The sequence below is a fragment of the Heloderma suspectum genome, chromosome 5 (assembly GCF_057233095.1).
Source record: "Heloderma suspectum isolate Gila_16-S chromosome 5, 16-S_ref, whole genome shotgun sequence".
In the NCBI taxonomy this organism is placed as follows: domain Eukaryota; kingdom Metazoa; phylum Chordata; class Lepidosauria; order Squamata; family Helodermatidae; genus Heloderma; species Heloderma suspectum.
The window spans coordinates 171,559,550-171,582,785 of record NC_139462.1 but is presented as its reverse complement, the minus strand read 5'-3'; the positions used below and the strand labels follow the sequence as shown (position 1 = coordinate 171,582,785).

The 23,236-nt window shown below is 41.3% G+C and overlaps 1 protein-coding gene across 4 annotated transcripts in view; it reads right to left on the bottom strand.

Annotated features, from left to right (window-relative positions):
• Positions 1–23,236, bottom strand: part of THRB (thyroid hormone receptor beta) — a 103,461-nt gene that overhangs the window by 16,611 nt on the left and 63,614 nt on the right. For 3 of the 4 annotated variants that reach the window (XM_084860430.1, XM_084860428.1, XM_084860429.1), the window contains 4 exons: positions 8,490–8,590; positions 6,377–6,524; positions 3,346–3,551; positions 229–375 (listed from right to left, as the gene is read on the bottom strand). In XM_084860430.1, coding sequence (XP_084716556.1) covers positions 229–375; positions 3,346–3,551; positions 6,377–6,524; positions 8,490–8,590 — 602 coding nt within the window. Of the gene's footprint in view, positions 1–228; positions 376–792; positions 850–3,345; positions 3,552–6,376; positions 6,525–8,489; positions 8,591–23,236 lie in introns of all 4 variants that reach the window. The other variant, XM_084860431.1, reaches the window with a different exon arrangement.

Below are 23,236 nucleotides of genomic sequence, written 5' to 3'. Positions count from 1 at the left end.
CATACATGTATATGTAGATCCAAACTATGACCTAAACTTAGGTCCCATTGATTTCAACAGGTCTCCTCTAGGCGTGACTTAATCTGGATCTAACTCAATGTATTTCATAAACCTTTGCATTAATTCATGTTGCTACATTAAACTGTCGTAGGAGAAAGCAACTGCCACATTTGTATGCAAAAAAGCTAGGAGAAAGAAAGAAAAGTTCAATAGAAAAGAAATCCGTACCTCACAGAACATAGGCAACTTTTTGGCAAAATCCACCACTCTTGTGATTGCTGGTGTGATAATTTTTGTAAACTGGCTGAAGGCTTCTAAATCTACTTTCCCACCTTCTGGGGCATTTACTATTGGTGCTTGTCCAATATCCTCTGGCTAACAACAGAAAAGAAAAACATTGTAAGGAGAAAAATCATTTACGATTTATTTATTTATTTATTTACAATTTATTTTTTCAGTGGACATGGAACCTTCTTAAACTTTTGCAGAATGCTGGCAGTTTATGTTTGTTTAAGCCACCTTCCTCAATGCTGGCTGGGGCTGATGGGGGTTGTAGTCCATCACATCTGGAGGGCGCCAGGTTGGAGAAGGCTTGCTTAAGACATCACTATTTAGTAAGATTACCTTTTCAAGAGTGTACCAAAAGAAAGAGTTGTATAAGACAAACACTTATACACATACGTTTCTGACATGCCAGTACCCATTTGTAGAGCCATCTGGGTATTTTGCACATGCAGCTACTTGTTTTCAAGCATTTATATAATCTTGTGGAAGCAATTTAAGTACTTGTACTTGAAAGCCTAAACCTAATGCTCTCTCCCTGGCCCACCTAGGAACATTTATCGTCCCCTGAAACCAAAAGGAAAGAAAGACCTCAGCATTAACTTCGTTATAGGATTTGACTTTTTGATCTTTTCTATAAAAAAGCGTTACTACAGTTTGTTGTGTGTGTGTTGCTGTTGTCTAAGATGGGCAACATGTGGCCATCCTTATGTTTTGGCCTATAACTCCCATCATTCCTCACTCCTGGCTATGCTGCCTAGGGCTAATGGGAGTTGTAGGCCACAGGTTGTCCATTCTTGGGCTAAAGGGGCAGTTAGTCTACATAGAAAGTTCAGAATCACCAAAGACTACAGCTGGGCTAACCTGAGAGATAAGAAAGAGAGATAGCATAGGAATCGGCATAGATTATATCCTTTCAGCATCTGATTATTTGGTTTTGGAGGTGCAATTAAATTCAGTAATCCAGCTCAATGCTATATTAGCTTTGTATTTCTTATCATGAAAGTGCTCCTTGAATGCTTTGTCCAGTATATACAGTGGCATTTAAATCGTGGAAGCTTTCTCTCTTGAAAAACAAAACCGTCTTCCAATTCTGTGGCCAAGACTAAGTTAAATTAGACCAGGAGTGACAGAATAATGCTCTAATTCACTATTAGAGGCCTGCTGATGATTGACAGAGGAAACCTAGCCCCTCAGTTAACAATCCAAAAAGGGTGAAGAGGTGCCCAGCTGCTGGTGGAGATCTCTGTTGGAGGAGGGGAGCGACATCTGCCCATGAAGCCTGGGTTATGGCCATGAAAACCTCTGTGGGCATCGATCTACCACCACTGGCATTCCCAGAAGTCGAATGTAGTGTTAGGCCCCCAAATCCACTTAGGGCTGCTCTGTGGTTCCTGTTATTTATCTCTAAACAAAACTGTGCTCATTGAAAGTTTGATTTATACCATCACAATTCAGATTCAAAGATCATCCCAAACATGTTGGCTGGGGATGATGGGAGTTGTAGTCCAACACGTCTGGAAGGCGCCAGGTTGGAGAAGGCTGTTTTAGATCCTGCCCCTTAACCCTGAATTTGGAAAAACAGAAGATGCTGTGCTAAATGTGGGGTTTCTAGTGGATACTTGAGGACTCTAGCCATATAACCTCCATTTCATTGCTTTTAAAACATGCAATGCAGATTCTTATACTGTTTTGCCATTATCCCAAAGTAAACTGTTCTCATCCAAAGAAAAGCCCTTGTAACCTGAAAATGTCTATAGATAAGGAAGAGAAATGTAAAACATGTTAAGGTTATATTTTCTATTATTGGCTTTCATTGATCTAAATTGATAGAATATAAAAACTTGCACTAACAACATGGCAAAAAGCAGGCCATATGCTGGGATAGGCCGATTGATGTCAGCAGTTTCCATCGAACGTCACCAGCAAATCACTATTAAGAATTTTTGTTTACTTATTGCAGCAGTTGGACTTATTTCAGGATCTGCCTTCTGTGAGAGGAAAGGCTCAGCTTGGGGAAAATCCCTCTACCTGATTTTTGGGGCCAACCTCCCCCCCAACGACACCACAGCTCACCCCATTCAGCAGGGTCTCCTGACTCTCTATGTAGCATGTTCAGTGGACTAGAGGGGCTGCGGGGAAGTCCACGTCTGTCAATGCAGTTGATCTAGTGTAAATCTGGATCCACCCCTATATGTGAGACACAATTTAGCATCCATATGCTATTGTGTCCTGATTTCCCCCTCCCCACTTCTTATTGCACAGCATATGAAACACAACCTTTTGTCCATATGAAGTTGTGCACTGCAGTTTCTTATCTGGAGCTCACTGCCACAAGATGAGGTGACGTTCACTAGCTTAGATGGCATTAAAATGGAATTGGACAGATTCATGGAGGGTAATGCAAGTGTATGGAACCCCCAGATTCAGAGCTAGTGTACCACTGACTCCCACTTGCTGGGGCACTAACAGCAGAGAGGACAGTTGCCTTCAGGTGCTGCTTGTGGGCTTCGCAGAAGCATCTGGTTGGCCACTGTAGAAGAAGAAGACTGGACAGATGGACCTTTGCTTTCATCCAGGAGGGCATTTCTTATATTCTGCTCAGTTTTTCAGTTGCATAATTTACACCAGGGGTGGGCAACATATGGCCCTCTAGATGTTGATGGACTGCAAATCCATCACCCTAGCCAGCACAGCCAACGGTGAGAGATGATGGGAGTTGCAGTCCAAAATTTGGAGGACTACAAGTTGCTAAGTCCTGATTTACAAGAAGCCTTGAAGCTAAAAATGTTGAAGGCCAATGCTTTTCACTCAATTCACGTAAGAGTAAATGATGTTATAAAAACTGCTGCAAACATGCCCTCTTAAAAAAAGGGTGGGAGGAGTGAAGAATGGCCCCAGGAGCATCTACACCAGCTTTCTCCAAGCCAGTGCCCCCAGATGTGCTGGACTACATTGTCCATCAGCCACAACCAGCATGCTGGGGCTGATGGAAGTTCTGGTCCAGCACCTCTGGAGGTCACCAGCTTTGGGAAGGCTGGTCTATGCTGTTGTAGTACCTACCAGAAATTTCCTTTTCTGTTTCCAGTGGCTTCCTTGTGCATTCGTGGCCACATGTGCTTCAGTAACAATTTTAATAAGCTCCCACTCTTCATCTGTTGGCTCAGGTTTCATCCCAATTGTTTTCTGCAGCTCTTCCCGACGTCTCTTCTCTCGATTTTCCTCTATCAATTTTCTTTTTGCTAGCCTCTTGCTGTCATCCAACACCACTAACAAGGAAAGAACATGTTACAGAAAAACGGATTACAAACACTTCTTGGAACCATGTAATCTCTTTCTGGGATTAGGAGTATCTGTTTTGGGAGCCAGCAAGAAGTGGTTTAACTAACCAGTGCAACATCTATAGGTCACTTTCCCACGAACACTTTCCCGCCAAAAACTAATACATTTCAAATTACTGAAATTGATGGGAGCATTACAAATCTGTGGTTTCAGTGAGCATCAACAGTGAACCTATTCTCAGCACAAGTAAGCATGTTTAAAAGTCCCTGTAGGAACACTCTGTAGGAAAATAAATCAGACTTCTCCAAGATCAAAAGATAGGGCAGAGAAACCTAGAACACACAATTCCCTTCCTGCCAGAAAAATAAACACTCCATTGCATTTACACTAACGTGCCTAATATATACACACTAAAACAAGAGATAGGAAGAAAATAGTTGGGGGGTTCACATGAACCTCCTCATTCATTGAGAGCATGCATGAGAGGCTCATGAGGCCATGCCAGCTAGCCCCACCCTCCTTTGCCGGCTGCACATTCAGTAGCCATGTGAAATGCTTCTACATGTGTCAAGATGTATGCACATATTACTTCTCCACATACGGGGAATCCTCATTGGCCAAGGATGCCTCCTCACTAGACCCTATGCGCACAGAGCCCCTTCACACAGTGGCTGAATTTGTGGCCAGGGGGAGGTGCAGCTGGCACACGCATCATCAGGAGTGGGGATAACAGCACAATCCTCTGATGCTTGCTTTCAATATATGACAGGTTCATATGAAACCCCTTATTATGAAAAATGGGTGCTAGTTGAATATTAAGTAATGAATCCTGAAAGAAAACAAAATGTATTAGGTTAACATTTTATTTCAAAGCGGAAAAATGAATCAGAAGCATCATCCAGTAATCGAACATCGCTCCCCCAACAGTATCTTTCACTTGTCTGGAGCCCTAGAGAGAGGATGAATACTCTTCACCATTTGCATAAGTTTTATTATCAAAGAGAGTGGAGTGAACTGAGTTTCTGTATACTTGATGTGTTATGGTAGTAGTGCAATTATTTTATTAATGTAGTTTTCAGGGCCTATAATTAGATGAAGATACATTGACTGTCATGCTCGCCTGACTACCCCACAGACTAGGTGTGGGCAACTCAGTGCCCTCCAGATGTTTTGGACTACAACTGCCATCAGCCTCAGTTAGCATGGTCTGGGATTATGGAAGTTGAAGTCCAAAACATCTGGACGACACTGGGTTGCCCTCTCATGCCATAGACTAACAGTAAGTGCTACATAGCAACTTAGTTTATAAGGACAATAATGGTCAGTAACCATCTGACAGAAGTCAGTAAATAATTCTGGAAAACTTCTTAGGGTCAACCATAACTAACTGCAATCATTACCAAAATGGATGAGGTTAGAAGACAATGGACTAGCCAAGATTCAAGGAATGACACAACTAATTCTGTGTACTCATAGCAACTTCATGCTTGTGTTTATTAAACGCTGCCTCTCATGCTGCAGTGCTTTGAAACCAAGATGGCTTTTGAAAGCAGTTTATGGTATGGCATGGAGGCCTGCTGTTTGACGAGGGGGAAAGGCTACAGGAAGGTGCCCTGTAGTGGTAGAGCTCAGTTGCAGAGCACATGCTTTGCAAGCAGCAGGTGACGGGAAAGGCCTTGACCTGCCAGTCAGAGTAGACAATGGGTAGTATCCAATGTTAGTCATATGCAGAGTAGACCCATTGATATGAGTGAGACTTAAAAGTTAGTCATAACTAACTCAAGTCCCACTCATTTCAGTGCATATTCTCTACGTAGGACTAACATTGGATGCTACATAAGAACATAAGGAGAGCCCTGCTGGATCAGACCAAGGGTCCATCTAGTCCAGCATGGTATTCACACAGTGGCCAACTAGCTGCCCGTGGGAAGCCCACAAGCAGGACATGAGTGCAACAGCACCCTCCCACCCATGTTCCCCAGCAACTGGTGTACATAGTTATACTGCCTCTGTTACTGGAGGTAACATATAGTCATCATGACTAGTACCCACTGATAGCCTTATCCTCCATGAACGAAATTGTTTTGGTAAAAGGCAACTTTCAGTGTCCCAAGTCCAAAATCCCAGTAGGCATGGCCAAGCCTGTGGCCCCACACAAAGTAGCTGCTTGGATCTAGGCCTTTACTTTTCTGATTTTTTAAAACACAACGGTTCACTAGGGTCTCCTCGCTCTTCACTCTACTGTAGTAACAAGTATAAGGACAAACATTTTGAATTTGCCTTTTCATTTTTTGAGTTACCCTCACTTAAACTAATCAAAGATACTCCTGTAAATCTCCTGGGAAATTTTAGGAGCGCAAGTGCTCCAAGGGTTAATTTTGCAGCCATATGCTCTGGTTCCTTCGAAGTGGAATAGTGCTCCTTTTCTTTCTGGCTAAAAATAAAACAAACAACTGCAGGATGACTCATACAACAACAGCATCCAAAGTCCCATTCTTCCAAATCTTTAGGCATGATAATTTTCCCCACTGCAAGACACCGCTCCAAAAATGCTCCCACTCCTGCGATAGAAATTGTTCATCTTACTATCACATGCAATGGCTAGGGTCAGAAGAAAGCCCAGTCTTTTCAAGAGTAAATAGAAATTTTAAGCTCAGTAGAAACATTAGCTGGAGACAACAACCAATATTCTCCCTACGGCGTACAATAATACAGAATAAAAAATGGGGGGAAAGTACTGATGATGACATTGTAGCGAAATAAACATACCTAATGAAAACAAACAGCACAGTAAAAGAAAGAAGCAGCTTACAATCTGTTGCCATGCCAACATAGATGCATTTCTTGAAGCGACATTCCTGGCACTGGTTTCTTGTGACTTTGTCTATCACACATTTTCCTTCATATTTACAGGAGTAAGTCGGGTGAAGATTTTTCTGAATAGTTCTTCGGAAAAAACCCTATGTGGAAAAGAGAATGCAAAATAGCAGTAGGATTTCCCACATATCTGAATATGCAGGACAGTATAATGGGTTGTTTAATTTACAGACAATGAAGAATATGCAGTATCAGTCTAGAATGGCAGCTTCCTTGCTCAGACTCCTCTGGTTGGAATTTGATTCAATTAGAGATTGATATTAAGCCACAAGCATACCCAGCAAGCCCAGAAGTCAGTTTTGCCAATTGCAACACTTACTGTAAAGTGCTGGATGGTTTTTAAGGTGAGGTACCTTCGAAGTCAAGTTTTGCATAAGTATTACCATGAAACCCTGTCTGCATTGGATCATTTCACCTCACATCAATGAGGATGCATTGTCTATTGACAAGGATAGCTTTAGGTAGAATTCCTGCATTGGTCTAAATAAGGTATAATTTAGTGCACCTTAGAACTTTTTGTTCCTACATTGGTGTCTTCCCCCCATGTTCCAAGCTAAACTGGCATTCAATTCACTGTTTTGCATCTGTTATGTAAATTGCAAAGCCCAGTTCATATTTAGGGATGAAGAACTGACTGCGACATCTGTCATAATGTTAAATCTGTCTTTAACTTATGGATTCTGCCCTCATACGTATTCTTAGCATGCAACCATGCATTTCTCACTTTCCTTACTTCAGAGAGGTAACAGGGCGACCTTGGCTTTCATACACCACAACTGCACTGCAATCCAATTTCTTTGGGTTGGTGGTCACATTTGGAATTTTGATAGTGTTGTGGGCACTCTCACAAAATGGCTGCCATGGGGGGAGGATTTGCCCATTCACAAAATGTCTACCTTGATAGGTATGGCTGGTCACAAAACACTTATTTCCCAGAAGGCAAACTGGTGAGACGAAAAGAAAGTAACTTGCTCAAGAACCCAAATACAAGGCAGAAGTGTGCCCTGAGCTCCAAAACACAAAAAACACTCTTATGAATCCAAATGAAGATGGACCTGGGGACTAGCGCTTCATTTTACAGCATGCCTACTTCTCCATTTTTTTTAAAAAAAATCAAACTAAAAAAAAGTCTTAACAAATACAACAGAAACCAGCAAGGGCAGGGACCCTGGTGGCTGCTGAGAGAGGTCTACAAAGGCATAGTGGTGCCTACAGGCATCACGTTGGAGACCTCAGCTTTAGGGGGTACTGCAATTACTGCAGTATCTTCTGCAATACTTCTGCAATTATTGCCTTTTCAAAGTCAGTATGTGTAATTGATGTGACAGGATTGCTTAGCTGCTTAGGGAGAGAAAAGACCGCTACACTGCTAATAGTCACATGGAAAAAAAACCTCAGTTGTCTGGTTTGTGCGGGAGAGGTAGAACACACAGCTTCCAAAGCATTTTTTAAAGGAAAAAAGGTTACAAAATGGTAGGGCACAAGCTATGGTAGATGTGCCTCTTGTTCCACTAGACAAGCACTGACATACTGTAGTTGCATAGCAGGAGAGACCCACCCTCCGAAAAAAAACGTTAAACCTACATATAATTGTAAAATGGCAATAATCTAGTTACGTCAAAGGAAACTTCCAACACATGCAAGTGACACTTGCATTCTGCAATTAACATAAAATAGTAGTGGTGGCAAGCAAAACACAATTCGGCCGATTTAAACTTCTCATATCAACGCCAGTTGTTCCAAGGAGATCTATGGACTCAGGCCATTTGCCGCAACATTTTTAAAATACGCACAAATAAAAAACTCTCAAAAGTTCTATTAAACTAGAAAAATAGGCTTTGAGGTTTTTTCTTTTCATTTCAACCTGAAAAAATTAACTTATAAACAAAAAAATTAGGAGCATTCTTGTATGAGTAATATGTGTAACAGATGTTGTTTCCTAACTACTATGTCTGCTTAAGGAATATGCATAAGCAGACATAGCAGCTGGAGAATGAAACTGGCTTATAATTTCCATCTCCCAACCTTTAGAGCTGGCTATTATTTACCTTGCAACCTTCACAAGTGATGCAGCGATAATGATACCCAGTGGCTTTGTCACCACACACAACACATAGCTCGTCCTTGTCTAAATAACTGGGTATGTACCCTGCAGAGAAAAAGTGAGACAGACAGCGAGAGTGTAAACAAAGTGGTTTAATTTGAAAAAGGACACACATATTTAATGGTATTCAGCACTATCACATAGAACTTCTCTACACGTGGCTGTTAATCAGCTGCTAATCTGCTTTATTTTCTTTCAGTTTCGTCTCAGAATTGAGATCCGAGCACTACACGAAAAGTGTTTCCTTTCCTGCTTTTCCACTACATAATCGCAAAGTGGGACTGTGATATAGCGGAATAGCGCAAATATGCAAGTGAATAAAGTGGTTTCTTTTGCTTTTACAATTAAGGGAGCAATCCTATGGCTGCTAGTCAGCAGCTAGACGGCCATAGGATATCTGGTTTTCCGGGAACCGACCTTCCCCCACTTCAGTGCTGCCTTGCAGGCAGTGCGGAAAAGCCCCGTGCTCCGTGCTCGCAAGAAGTGCGGAGCGGCCAAAATGGGGTGTTCCTGGGGGGGCATTCTGGGGAGGGAAGGGCAGAAATGCCTGTATGACACATCCAATGTGTTGTACGACAGCCTCCTCCCCCACTTGGCTGTCTAGCTGAAAATGCAGGGCAGGAGGAGCACGGAGGGAACGATCCCCTCCGTGCTTCTCCTGCCATGCATTGGATAGGCGGTCACCTCCAAGTTTGGAGGTGGCTGCCTATCTGTATAGGATTGTGCCCTAAACGGCGCAATTCCCCTGCTCTAAAAAAAACCTCTCTGAAAGTACTTGTTAAGCACAGAAGCAAACTGAAGGGTCAGGACATCAGCTAAAGAACCCGTAAACAACCATGAGTAGGGAATGATCAGCGCACGATAAATGCCTCATGTAGAAAAGCCCTTATTCTGAAACAAGCAGTTTCTTCAGTAAAAGCAGGAAGCACATAGAGACCAAATTGGCTCAATCAAGAGATGCTGGATAATGAAAGATCCAAAAGAAAACTTGCAGGAAACAGAAGTGGGTAAAGAAGAGCAGTCACTGCTAGAATCAACACGAATACATGAAAGGTACAATCCACTCAATATTAAGCACTTTTAAGCCCCGCTGATTTCATCACATATGCTTAAGTCCCCTATTGAAATCAATGAGACTTACAAGTCCTCAACTTTGCTGAATCATGCTCAAATTCTAGAAAGTAAGACACAGTTACAAGGGTGTTAAACATATTGGGTTGGATCCAGATTTAGACATAATGAAATCCCATTGAAATGGGAATTATGCCCCATTGATTTCAATGGGTCTACTCTATTTAGTCATGCCTAGTGCAGTCTAATTGAAATCAACGGAACAAGTAAGCCATGACTAACTTAAGTCCTGTTGAATTCAATGAGTCTACTCTACGTATGACTACATCTGGACCCATTAAAATAAGATGATTAAATAACAACAACAACAACTGAACCTCAAGCCATGCTGGGCTGCAAGGCGAACTTGCAACAACAAATGTAAAGAATATAAAGACATGGAATGCCTTTTTGTCTCAGTGTTTGCAGAGCAGATAGCAATATGATAATTGTTTAAGACATTTAACAAAAGCAATCAATCATCTAAGTCAGAATAGGAAAGAATCTTGCTAAGCGATCACATAAAGAAATTGAACGTATTCAGATCAATGGGTTCAATAGATTCAGGGCCAAAACAGATGTTACTTTAAATGTTATTCTACAGTGACTAAACTATATAATGACACTATCCACATATGCTTAACTGCATCAAAAAGTAGCTGTAAATGGTTCAACATCTATGTAAAATTGATGACTTATCATAAAATAAGTTCATTCTCAAAAAAAGTAAGAGAAAAAAATTCCAAAATTGCATTCTGGCAAGTATTCTAAGGCATGAACTAATATGTACATAAGAGTTAAGCCCAGTTATGTACCTAAGAGTTAAGCCCATGTGGTGGTCATGCATTTCCATGGAATTCTTCTAAACTAACCAGAATGTTTTCATACATTGATTATACATGTTTTGTATTTAAATAATATTTGCTGTAAGGGCAATGTGCTTATTAAATATACCCATTTAATCTTACAATAAACAAAGAAATGGCAGGGGGAGTACAACGCAGCCCATCTGTAATCTGAACAATAAACATGAACATGTTCTACAAACATTTGTTTAGCGTAGGTAGAATTTAGATCAGAATATTTTAATGGTAAATATGTGGGATTGCAATATGTGTCTTACAGGTTCATCAGTGGAAGAATGACACATTTACCACCTAGCAATTGTGTCTAGGACTGCAGCCTAAGGCAGGAAGCAAAATAGGACATTTACTGAAACGCTGATGGGCCACTATATGTGGCTGTTGTTGTAGATCAACCTGTGATCTAAATTTGAATTGGTAGATCACTGGTTGTGCAGACTCTTTTAAATAATGCTTAGTGTTAGACTGAGGAAATGAAATGGGGTCAGAATAGCATTTATTTTGAAGTAGTGTTAAAATACATAATGGGAAAGTATCCAAAATATATACCATATTTTAATGTTACAGTATGGGGATTTTTAGCACTTAAGCACATTGGATACCGCGCATAAGTCTACTCCACTCTGGAAAAGCACCATACAAATGCAAAATAGATTGCACCTATATAAAAGTAATATGGATATCTTGTAAATAGCCCTTGCCTACTTGTCTTGGCAAGAAAGCTGTTTTGTATCCGTATGTGCCTGCCTGGACCTTGAGATCATCCTTAGCAGCCCTTCTCCGTGAGCCCCTGCTAAAGGAAGTGAGGTGGGTGGCTACTGGAAGGGCTTTTTCTGCTGTGGCACCCCGGCTGTGGAATGAGCTCCCTAGTGAGATTCCCCTGGCACCTACACTGTATTCTTTTCGGCGCCAGGTGAAGACCTTTTTATTTTCCCAGGCATTTTAGCATTTTAGCTTTCAAGATGTTTAGCTTTGCTGTTTTAAATCTGTATTTTAAATCCCTGCACTGCTGCTAGGTTTTATTCTGGTTTTATTGTTATACTGTGGTTTTAATGTTCTATATGTTTTATATTGTTTTATTGTGTGCTGTTTGGTTGTAATTTTTGCGAACCGTCCAGAGAGCTTCGGCTGTTGGGTGGTATAGACAATCAATCAATCAATCAATCAATCGCCTACAAGAAAGAAGGCATTTTTTCTACCCCAAGCTATTGATGTGCCACAAAAGACTTAACAGTACATTGGTATGTATGTGTTGATGGGCTAGTAATGATGTTTGCAGGCTAATAGCTTTCTGCCAAAAGATGAGCTGTGAAATGGTTGTATTAAAACTTATTTCAAGGTAGGGTCAGAGCTTTCAAAAGTAAGGGTCAAATCCAAAATAATATTCATAACTCATGAAAGAAAACACTGCAAGCCTCGGATGGCCTTCTCTCTGTCCCATCAGCCAGGACTGCTAGACTGGTGGGGACGAGGGAGAGGGCCTTTTGTGTGGTGGCCCCCACTCTATGGAACTCCCTCCCTAGGGAACTCCGCCATGCCCCCTCTTTAATGAGCTTCCGTCGTGCATTAAAAACGTGGTTGTTCAGGCAGGCATTTGGGGTGGGTTAGGGTATTTTAGAAAACATTTTTATTGTAGAATTTTATTGTTTTAAACTGTATATCACCCAGAGTGGCTGGGTGACCAGTCAGATGGAAGATCAATAAATTTAATAATAAATAAATACATACATACATACATACATACATACCAGTGCAAAAGTTAAAAGGGAATACAAATCCATACAGATTTTCTTTGGAAAGCAGTGAGCAGAAGCAGAAAGGAATGTATTCTGCTTCTGGATTTTTCTGGGGGAAAAGTTATGTGCATTTTTCATTCTAATGATGTTTTCCAGAAGAAACCCTTTTTCTTCTGGAGAACATTATTAGAATCAGCTGTAAGTGAAAAAAAAATTAAAGTGAAATAGTGGCACTGAACAGAATGCACCTCTGATGATACAAGTTGCCCCAATTTTTAAAATCTTCTCAGATGTTTTTATTTCTGCCCAGTAATGGGAAGAATGTATTCTTTCTATGTGCAGTGAGAAAGCTTTGGTTTCTGAGGCATCACTGTGCCAGCCTTTAAAAAAAAGCAAAAAAACAGAATTGCTGCTCTGTGTCCATGTGACAGTGAGTATTGTGCTGTACTCCTTGTATTTATTGTACTATTCTGTGCCACACAGCAATATATTGAGTGGGAGGTGCATGAGAAGTGGGTGATGGGTTTTAGGTCATGAGTGCTGTTCCTAGACACACTTCCCCCCTATCATGTAAATGCATGCACACTTGCACACCTGTGTTGGTCATTACCTGCACAGAGTATTTTCTAGGTGGTTTCACTGCAGTCTCTGCTGGTGGTCTATCTCCCTTTACCCTTCAAGGGGAGGGGGAACAGACACATGGGAAAGCTTCTCCTGGGTTTCCACCAGCCACACACTGATCTTCCTCCTTTCCTTCACCCTCAGTAGAAGAGTTCACCAAGGAAGAGTGCTGTCCACGGAGACTGTGTGCATGCACGTATGCCTGTGTACTTGTACATGTGTGTCTGTCACCCACTGGAATTCAACTGCACCCAACATCAGTGAAATGCCCCACCCCTCCTGAAGGGACTGTGCCCTATGGAGAGGATTACCGAGGAGAGCCTTATCCCAAGAGTTCCCTGTCCCCCACTCTGGGGAGGTGATGGAAAAACATATTTTGCATCTGATGCCAGTTCCCTAGAGAAATGCACACCAACTGTGCTGCTTTGTTGTGGCTGCCACCACTCTGCCACTTCTTCTTTGGTCATTCCCCCTTTCCCCCAAGTCCATGTTACACTCCACTTGCCCATCCAAAGAAAAGCATGCTCCACATCCTCCAAACCAACAGAATTGCAGAGTTTCCCTCTGCATTGTCATGTCTCAAGCGCAACATTTACCTCTTTACTTCCCTTGTGCCCTCCTCCTGCCTTATAATCTACTACTGTGTGAATCAATAGGGTTTTTAAAAGGCAGTCTCCCATTTTACTGTTGGGCTACAATCCTATATCTGCTTTTTTGAGAATAAGCCCCCTTGAAGTCAACAGAATGTATTTTTAGTAGACCGTCTAGTTTGTACTGTGAGCTTTCTAGTTGTTTGTTTGTTTGTTTTGAGGGAGGGGAACCAGAGAGAGAAGGAAGCAATGCTGAAAAACATTCCAAGCTTTATTTCTTTCAAAGGAGTGGGTGAAGATGACAGAATTTGCTTTGCTCTAGCAGAGGCTTCCATGAACATGAAGGGGAGGAAAGCTTCTTCTTTTTTCCAAAGGGCTCTTTTCTCCTGTAGCCCCCAGCACCCCTCCCATGCTGTTCTAAATGGTCCCCCAGCTCCCTGGGGTGCAAGCAGCCTGAAGAAGGAACGGGGAATCAGTGAAAATCACCTCCATTTCCATTTATCAGACCCACTGCTGAAGCAAAATTCCTGCACAGCTCAACAGGAATGCTTATTTGCAGATTTTTTTTTTAAAGTATAAGTTATTTACAGCTGTGCAAGTATACATGCAAAAGTAGCATCTCCCCAAAATTAAATGGCTGACCATCCATCCAGGCTGAAAAAATTCCTGCTCACAGAGCCACTCCACCACACCCTGCCAAATGGAAGGTAAAGGTTGGCATGCTGCAAAATAATGAATGCAAGAAAATGGATCCCTTCCAACACAACCCATTCTGAACCCATTCCTCTATATGTTTGCTGCATCAACATGTTACTCATTTAGGATATAAGACGTTTAGGGAAAGGAGTTCATTACCGCGGTGGTAATTCACAAAGTGTTCAACAGACTGCTGACTGAGAGCACTAGGTGTCACAATATTAATAATTATAGGGAAATCAAGAGACATTGTGTAGCTTTGGATATTAATAACCACCATTCAGTAGTCATATTAATAATGGGCCTTCTGTGTTTTCTAAAGAAGAAGGCTAACAGCATGATTTCAGGTGGCTTTTTAACTTTGGTGGTACAAACAGAAGGTTGTATTGCTGCAGTAGCTAAAGTAGTATTCTAAGTATGATACAGAGACCAGAGCACCTAAAATTTCCTAACAGCCCAAACCTAGGTAGAGAGCTCAATTAAGCAAGGGAATCCAGGGCACTCCTGTGGCTCTTGGGGTTCTGACTAGGGGACATTAATAGCCCCTTTACATACCCGTCAATGTGGACAGGCCTCTTGCATGATGCAACGGTGTCGTACACATGGCTCAAAAGTGCTGATGGCAACTGCAGCAATGCCCCAGTCAAGTCTCTGCACCAGCACGAGATTCCCCTGGAACTAGACTGCCAGAAATTATGTGCGTCTGGGTTAGCATATATGTTACATTTTTCACATAACCCTGCAGTTTATCACATAGGCTGGGTAGTGATCTATCAGGGATACTGTAGCAGTGGATTTCCTACATTGCTTGAGAGATGACCTTTGAGGTCCCTTCCGGTTCTATGATTCTGTGGTTCCAATGTGAACTTAAAACCTGCTATTAGCAGTTAACATAACTTGTTATATGTCTAGCAATTACTGAATAATGAGTCAGGAGGAGATTATCTTACTGACAGCTATCCCTCTTTTGAGGGATGTATGTATGAATTCATGCAAGAGACTAGTATTCTAATATCAGAAACACAGAACCTCCAGGTTGCAGCTGAACTGGGAACCCAAAATGTTGCTTCATATATCTCCCTGCCTCCCCCAACCCACAGGAGAAACCATTGTGGGGGGATGAAGTTACAATAGTAATCATGCAAGGTAATCTCTGAATTGCTAATGAGAAATGACAGATTATTTCAGCATTACAGCTTTGCTAAATGGAACCCAAAGCGTATTATTAGAAGTGTAAAACCATTGAATAAGTTTCTAAATCAAAGCCTAGTAGAGAATGAAACAACATAATGGCAAAACAATTTTTTAAAATTTGAAATTCTCTGTATACATTGGCCGGGTCCTCATGATCACAGAAGGAAAATAAGCCATTGTAGCTTATTTTCCTGCCCCATGCATGCTGGTTGCATGCCGCATCATTACCATAATTACTCTTGCTGGGCATGGTTTGTTGTGTCATCCAAACCGAGTGAGGGTGCATGGCAGGGGTGGGTTACATACCACTCCACAACCCCAGAACAAGCCATGGATTGTGAGGTGGTTTGACAAACCACGCCTGCCAAGGGTAATTATGGTAATGAGGTGGAGTGCAACTGGCACATGCAGAGCCAGAAAATAAGCTATGGTGGGTTATTTTCCTTCCCTGATCATGGGAACTCAGTTATTGTGTTTGAAAAGTCAGCATTCCCAATGCTGAATGAGAGTGAACCAACAAAGCATTATTCTCTAGAGCCTGAAGAAAATGGTCACATAGACTTTGCTGTTAAGAAAGCAGAGTGGAAAAAAACCCACACCACCTACTGCACCTTCAAAATGCATGAGCACCAGGAAAATGGGCAACAGCATGCTCATATGGTGCAGAAATCTTTGCAGCCATCATAAAAGCAGGACTTGATAAAGAAGGAATTTAGAGTGAAGAAATATTATTTTCCTAATCCCCCCAGCCCCCCCGTCCACATATCATTCTTAACCAAAACACACCATATTATAATTTAGTGGTCTTGTCACATGGATGAGCTATATCTGTGACACAAATGTAGATCTAAACTTGAATGGAAGATCTCAAATAACTGTTGATGACCTTGACCTTCATCTGTCTGGTATTTTTATGACAGTTGAAGATAAAGCCGCAGTCTGTCAGACTCCCAACCCGCAAAACTGTTTAATCTGAACTCTTAACAAAGACAAACTGCTCAGCAGGAACAGATGCCCCCACCTTAGAAGAATGTGTGTGCCATAATCCAATGTAAGCAACCTCTCTTGAAATCTATTAAACCTGATCAAGATGGTTGGTTGGTAACTTGCCTTTAGTATCCATTATTCCTGGAGGACTGATCAACTCTGTCTTCTGTATTCAATGATTCTCCAGTGTTGTATTTCCAATCCAGAAGTAAAATCCTCTTAGCCTCTTGCAATGCATTGTTCACAACTCTTACTATTAGCCCATGAATAAACCATCTACAAGACTTCACGAGGAGGGCTCCAAACAGATCTCAGCAAATGTTCTTTTGACCCAACTGATCCATGCAGAGATTGTATCTATGCACATATTATGGAGTATACTAGGGTGACATATCTGCATTCCTTTATTAGAGATTTCTTTGAAACACACTTGACTAGCAAACAAAACAAAACAAAATATCAAAGTTGTATTCCTAAGTTGCCTCACCTTTTCTGATCTAATTTTGAGGGAGCTTTTTTCAGCCAAATCTCTATTTAGAATCAGACAGCAAGACATAGAAGCCAAGTAAATATCATCACAATGTGTTTATCACTTTTCTCAACACAGCTGATTGAAATGTACAAATGAATAAATACCTATCTATTGTCTCTTACCTTCTTTGAGAGGTTCTTCTTTACTCAGGGTTCAAATGATACATGATAGAGTTTTAGAAGGCTGGTAGGCATGCTTGAGGCCTGCACTCTCTTTGTGTTGCAGGTTTATTGAAGAAGATCATTATTTACTGTATTGTAGAAGAGATTTAACAGGTCTCTTATACACATTTTATTCGTAAGTACATAGTTTGCAACAATTCCACAAAAGAAAATATGGTAATAGCAGATGCTGATACAGTGGGCTCTCCCACACTGGAGGCATTCAAGACGAGGCTGGACAGCCATCTGTCAGGGATGCTCTAGCTTGGATTACTGCACTGAGAAGGGGGTTGGACTTGATGGTCTTGTAGGCCCCTTCCAACCCTGCTATTCTATGATTCTATGCTAAGAACCAGACATGGAACAACCGATTGGTTCAAAATTGGGAAAGGAGTACGACAAGGCTGCATATTGTCACCCTGCTTATTTAACTTATATGCAGAGTACATCATGAGAAATGCCGGGTTGGATGAATCAGAGGTCGGAATTAAGATTGCTGGGAGAATTATCAACAACCTCCGATATGCAGATGATACCACCCTAATGGCAGAAAGCGAAGAGGATCTAAAGAGCCTCTTGTTGAAGGTGAAAGAGGAGAGTGCAAAAGCTGGTTTGAAACTCAACATTCAAAAAACGAAGATCATGGCATCTGGCCCCATCACTTCCTGGCATATAGAAGGGGAAGAAATGGAAGCAGTGACAGATTTTACTTTCTTGGGCTCCAAGATCACCGCAGACGGTGACTGTAGCCATGAAATTAAAAGACGCTTGCTCCTTGGGAGGAAAGCTATGGCCAACCTAGACAGCATAGTAAGAAGCAGAGACATCACCTTGCCAACAAAGGTCCGTCTAATCAAAGCTATGGTTTTCCCAGTAGTAATGTATGGCTGTGAGAGCTGGACTATAAGGAAGGCTGAGCGCCGAAGAATTGATGCTTTCGAACTGTGGTGCTGGAGAAGACTCTTACGAGTCCCCTGGACTGCAAGGAGGTCAAATCAGTCCATCCTAAAGGAAATCAACCCTGAGTGCTCATTGGAAGGACAGATAATGAAGCTGAAGCTCCAATATTTTGGCCACCTAATGCGAAGAGAAAACTCCCTGGAAAAGACCCTGATGCTGGGAAAGACTGAAGGCAAAAGGAGAAGGGGACGGCAGAGGATGAGATGGCTAGATAGCATCACGGATGCAATGAATATGAACTTGAGCACGCTCCGGGAGAGAGCGCAGGACAGGAAGGCCTGGCGTGCTATGGTCCATGGGGTCACGAAGAGTCGGACACGACTTAACGACTGAACAACAACAATGCGCTAACTGCCAAAAAAAGAGAGAGCAAAAACTCATTCACTCTAATGGCAATAGTGCTGCTTCTTCAGTAATAAGACTATGAAATTATCATACAGCAATAGCTTTGTTCTTTTGTTTTAATATTTATTTGGTTAATTTTTAATGAATCTTCAGTGGTATATTTGTGTACCTTTGCATTTTTTCATGCATTTTGCAAATTTTTGCTAGTCTTTCTGTTATTCTTTCATCTTTGTTGCCATTGTTTATGTCAGGTGTGAGCAGACAGTAGCTTAGGATCCACTGTAGATCTGCAAGGGTTTCTGAGTCTCAATAATTTAACAACAGCAACAGCAAACGGCCTTCCTTACCCCCTCTAAATTAGGCTCCTTAAATGAAGAAAGCTTGAGGGAAAACCAGGAGTTGAGTTTTGTCTGAAAGTTATGAGCATTGTTCTACTACTGAAAACAAATTCTTGGTCTGAGCCATGTACCCAGAGGCACCCTGTTCCTTGATTCTAGGAGTATGTCTGCCCCCATGACCCACTATTTTGCCCCAATTGGCAGACCTTCAGATTTTAGTAAAAACACACACACAACCCTAAGTAGATCATGTAAGCTTGAAGTATGCCCACCCCAGGTCTATGTCTTATACAAATGCCACCAGTATGCTGATGACATGCAGCTCTATCTCCCTAAGACATCTGAATCAGGAGAGGCTGTGCAAGTCCTGTGCCTGGACTCAGTAATGGGCTAGATGAGGGCCAATAAACTGATGACAAGCCTGGCAAGATGGAAGCCCTGTGGGTGAGTGGTTCCCAGGTCCGGGAGATTCATTGCCTGTTTTGGATGGTGATGCCCTCCCTCTGAAAGATCAGGTCTGTAGTCTGGGGTACTCCTAGATCCATCACTGTCGCTGGAGGCCCAAGTGACCGCAGTGGCTCAGAGTGCCTTTTATCTGCTTCAGCTGGTTCGCCAGCTACAGCCTCTCTTGGACAGAAATAGCTTGGCCACGGTGGTACAGGCATTAATAACTTCAAGACTGGATTACTGCAATGTGCTCTATGCGGGGCTGCCCTTAAGGCTGCTCTGGAAGGTGGAGCTAGTGCAGAATGCCGCAGCTCAGCTGTTGTTGGGAGCTGCCCCTTTTCAGCATGCAACTCCTTTGCTAAGGGAACTACACTGGCTACCTATTCACTACCGGGCCACGTTTAAAGTTCCAGTACTAGTGTACAAAGCCCTAAATAACTTGGGACCAGGATACCTGAGAGAGCGCCTTCTCCCTTACCAACTTGCCCAGTCACTGAGGTCATCAGAGGGCATAGTCCTGGTGGTTCCACATGGACCCATGATCCAACTGGAAACCACCAGGAAAAGAGCCTTCAGTGTGGTGGCCCCATTCCTATAGAATTCCCTGCCTTTGGAGGTCAGACAGGTGCTAACGTTGTGTTGCTTCCGGTGCCTCCTAAAGATATTGTTATTTCGGGAGACCTTCCTTGAGCGACCAGCAGCAGTTTATCAAAACTCCATTTTATCAGAACTTTGTTTCTTTTAAAAATATTAATTATTTTAACATGGTGTTTTTATTCTTTTATCCTATCTGCTGTTCACTGCTCCAAAATCTTTGTATGTGGAGTGGTATACAAATACTATAAATAAATAAAATTAAATTTTAAAAAATAAATTATTTACTCTCACTCTGGAGATGTCTGCAACAACTTATGTTGTGGTGGCATGCAGTTGTTTGAATCAGCCCTAAAAAGTCCACTGGCAATGCATGATAATGAGTACACCAACCTCTGCCTTATTTAATAAGGTGTTTTATGATGCTTTATGTTATTTAAAGGTTATTGAGATAACAGATAATACCTTGGGTAATATTCATTGCCTCTTCCTTGGAGTAATGAATATTATTTATGATAAAGATATGAAACATATCTGAGATAAATCCATTTCATAGAAGCAAAGGAACTTTGGCTGTAATTAAAAGCAAGATAAGCTTCTCAACTAGGGAAGATACCAACCCTTCAGTCCAGTAATTGCACTGTACTGATAGCTCTCTAATATGTACCTTGTCAGATGATGTACCTCAGAAGTATTCCATGGCCAGATCCAGTTTAAATATATTAAAAGTGGAAACTTGGTACAAGTTCGATAAAGAGTTCCTACATATAGTTGACTTTTCACTTTCATTTTTCTTGTTGCTAACTCCCCAGTGGAGCTGTATTCCATTTCTTTCTTAGAAGCAAAAATACCCATGTGTTCCTTTGTGTAGGAAATGAATACCACTTTTAAGAAAATTGTAGGGTATTAGTTCAGTTGTATTCCAGCTGTGGGAACCTGCATGAGCAAATGGTCAAAGGCCCCCATCCTAAGAGACCTATTCCCAGCTTCTGTGATAAGTAGTGGGTGTTCTGGCTACTCACAAAGGTGCCTATTGCAGGGTTTTCACTTAAATGCATGTTACTTGTTCTTAAATATATTGAAGTACAATGTATAGTACTTGAAGAAAGATGCATTTATGGTAATAGTGAGATGTGAGTCAATATAACTCTAATACAATGTACTTTCATGATAAACAATAAAAGTGACTATTGTCAACCAAACTCAATCCTGGCTCAAATTAATTTAGAAATATATATCCAGAAAGTTAAGGTAGTATGAATCACTGGATGCAGCAGAGAGAGAGAGAGAGAGAGAAAGAATCTGATTATATTCCCACCCCCATTTCCAATTTGGTACATTTCCTTAGGCAAGCCACTTAGCTTCTTCTTCAATCATTTGCCTGTTCTGAAAAACAAGGGAAATAATTCTATCTGAACTAAGTACCAATGTTATTGTTTACTGTGACTGTCCCCCTTGATGATGGGGACATTTAATCCTGGGTGATTTGCTGCCTCTTTTTTCCACTATTTGCCAAGTGATTGCCATTGAGTGAAAATTTGTTCTGTATTTTTGTTATAAAGTGCAGAACAAAAAAAGTCATTCAATAAAGCTACAATTTTTCAAACTGATTAGCTTACAGATAAACTGTTATCATTTATTCCACAGACACAGAGGATAGTTAAAATAGTTATGTTATGTAGATACAGAGAGATACAGAGTATCTTCAAATGTTACTGGAAAATGGAAAAAAAGTACTGTTTGAGTGGCGCACATATTGGCATTTCACACCTCTGGTGGAATAAGCTGTATCTGCCCATGCATCTCTGCACAGGAGTGATATAGAAGTTCCCACCTTTGGACATTATACCACACATGTGACCCTTTTGATTTATGGTTGGCCTACGATCCAAAGATATGTTTCAGCTCATGCAAGGGGTTTGCATTGAACTAGCAGAACATTTGACATTTTGCTTTGAACAACTGAGCATATCCTTCCAAGATATATTCCAAACTACTTTGAAACTCCCCTCTTTCACTAGCAGTTTGCTATGCAGCATAAGTGGAGGAGATGCTGTTTGAGAAAAATAAATCTAAATTCTTCTTGGCTTTACAAAACTAATTTCATCTTTTTTTTTTTTTTAGATCCTGTGATCTAAGCAACTTCAAATCAAAGGACTACAAACTACTACATCCCCTGCCTTAAGTCCACTAAACTGGAGAAAGGGAAGATATAAATAGAAATAAATGGTTGCATATACAGAATATGCTAGTACAGACCACGTTCAAAAATTATGCCATGTTCTTTGAAGCTTCTGTATCTGTTCTAAGAACAGATATATGGGGATGGTGTTTGAAACTGGGATTGCACCTGCTGTACTGACCACCACACATTCATCTGAAAATCTGAATAGAACCTATGTGCATAGGCTCTTTTGAGAACTTCAGATAAAAATGTAGTGATCAGACGTAGAAAAAGTGGCATGAACTTGTATCCCTCCCACCCATGCCTTTACTGAATGCCTAAAAAGGGCTTCAGAGTACATAAAATACAGTCTATAATCTTTCTGATTCTACTTGACTAACAATAGGATCACTAAGAAAGCAACAGGAATTACTTCAAGTGAACCCATCCCATTCTTACAATAACCTCTCAAATGTTTAGATTATTGTTAGTTTTCACACAGAAGTTAGGGATGACAAAACAATTTGTCTCTTCAACCTGTTTTGCAAAGTTTATATGATGTTATTTTAATGGTGCAGATTATCTTGTCTGCATGAAGATATCCCATGCAAATTACCATAGCTCAGATCAAATGTAGCACACACACTAAATGGAGGTTGTTTACTTACATCCTGCCTCCTAGTTGGGTGTCAGTGCCCGATTTAACACATCTTTGTTCAAATGAGGAATTTAACTGAAATCAGCAGAACTTAGTATGTGCAGAGCAATGAACATTCAGGTTCTCTCTGGCTCAGTTCAGGTGCAATGGGAAACTATAATTTCTGGCTAAGAGAATGAACTCCCCTCTAGACCGTACCATACTTCCATGTGACATCTGAACTCAGGGAACTGTGATTAGTGAGAACAATCCATGATCAAGCTGTGGTTTGAGATGGGCAACTGTGGTTTTAAAAAAATGATAATGGCTCCTCTTCATTGGTGCAAAAGCGAAGGAGAATGGAAGGGGAGTATGTAAACCCAAGGCCTATCATGACTCATTGTCACAGTGGGAAATCTTGCTTTCCCATTACCTCTGCACTGACCCAATTTCTTGTAGAAATTGATTTCTGACTCTGGCACAAATCAGTTATATTTACTTTATAATGAAACATGTAAAGTTCTCTTTGTTAATATGTAACTCCATATTGTAAAAATAATCAATACATGGCCGCTACATAGCGGCTAGACGGTCACAGAATTGTTCAGTTTCTGGGAACCGACCTCGCAGCCCGCACTCCGAGGTTGATTCCCAGAAAACTGCCTCTCCTGCTCCTCCCCCTGCATCTCGTAGGTAGCGCAGATCATTGTCAGACT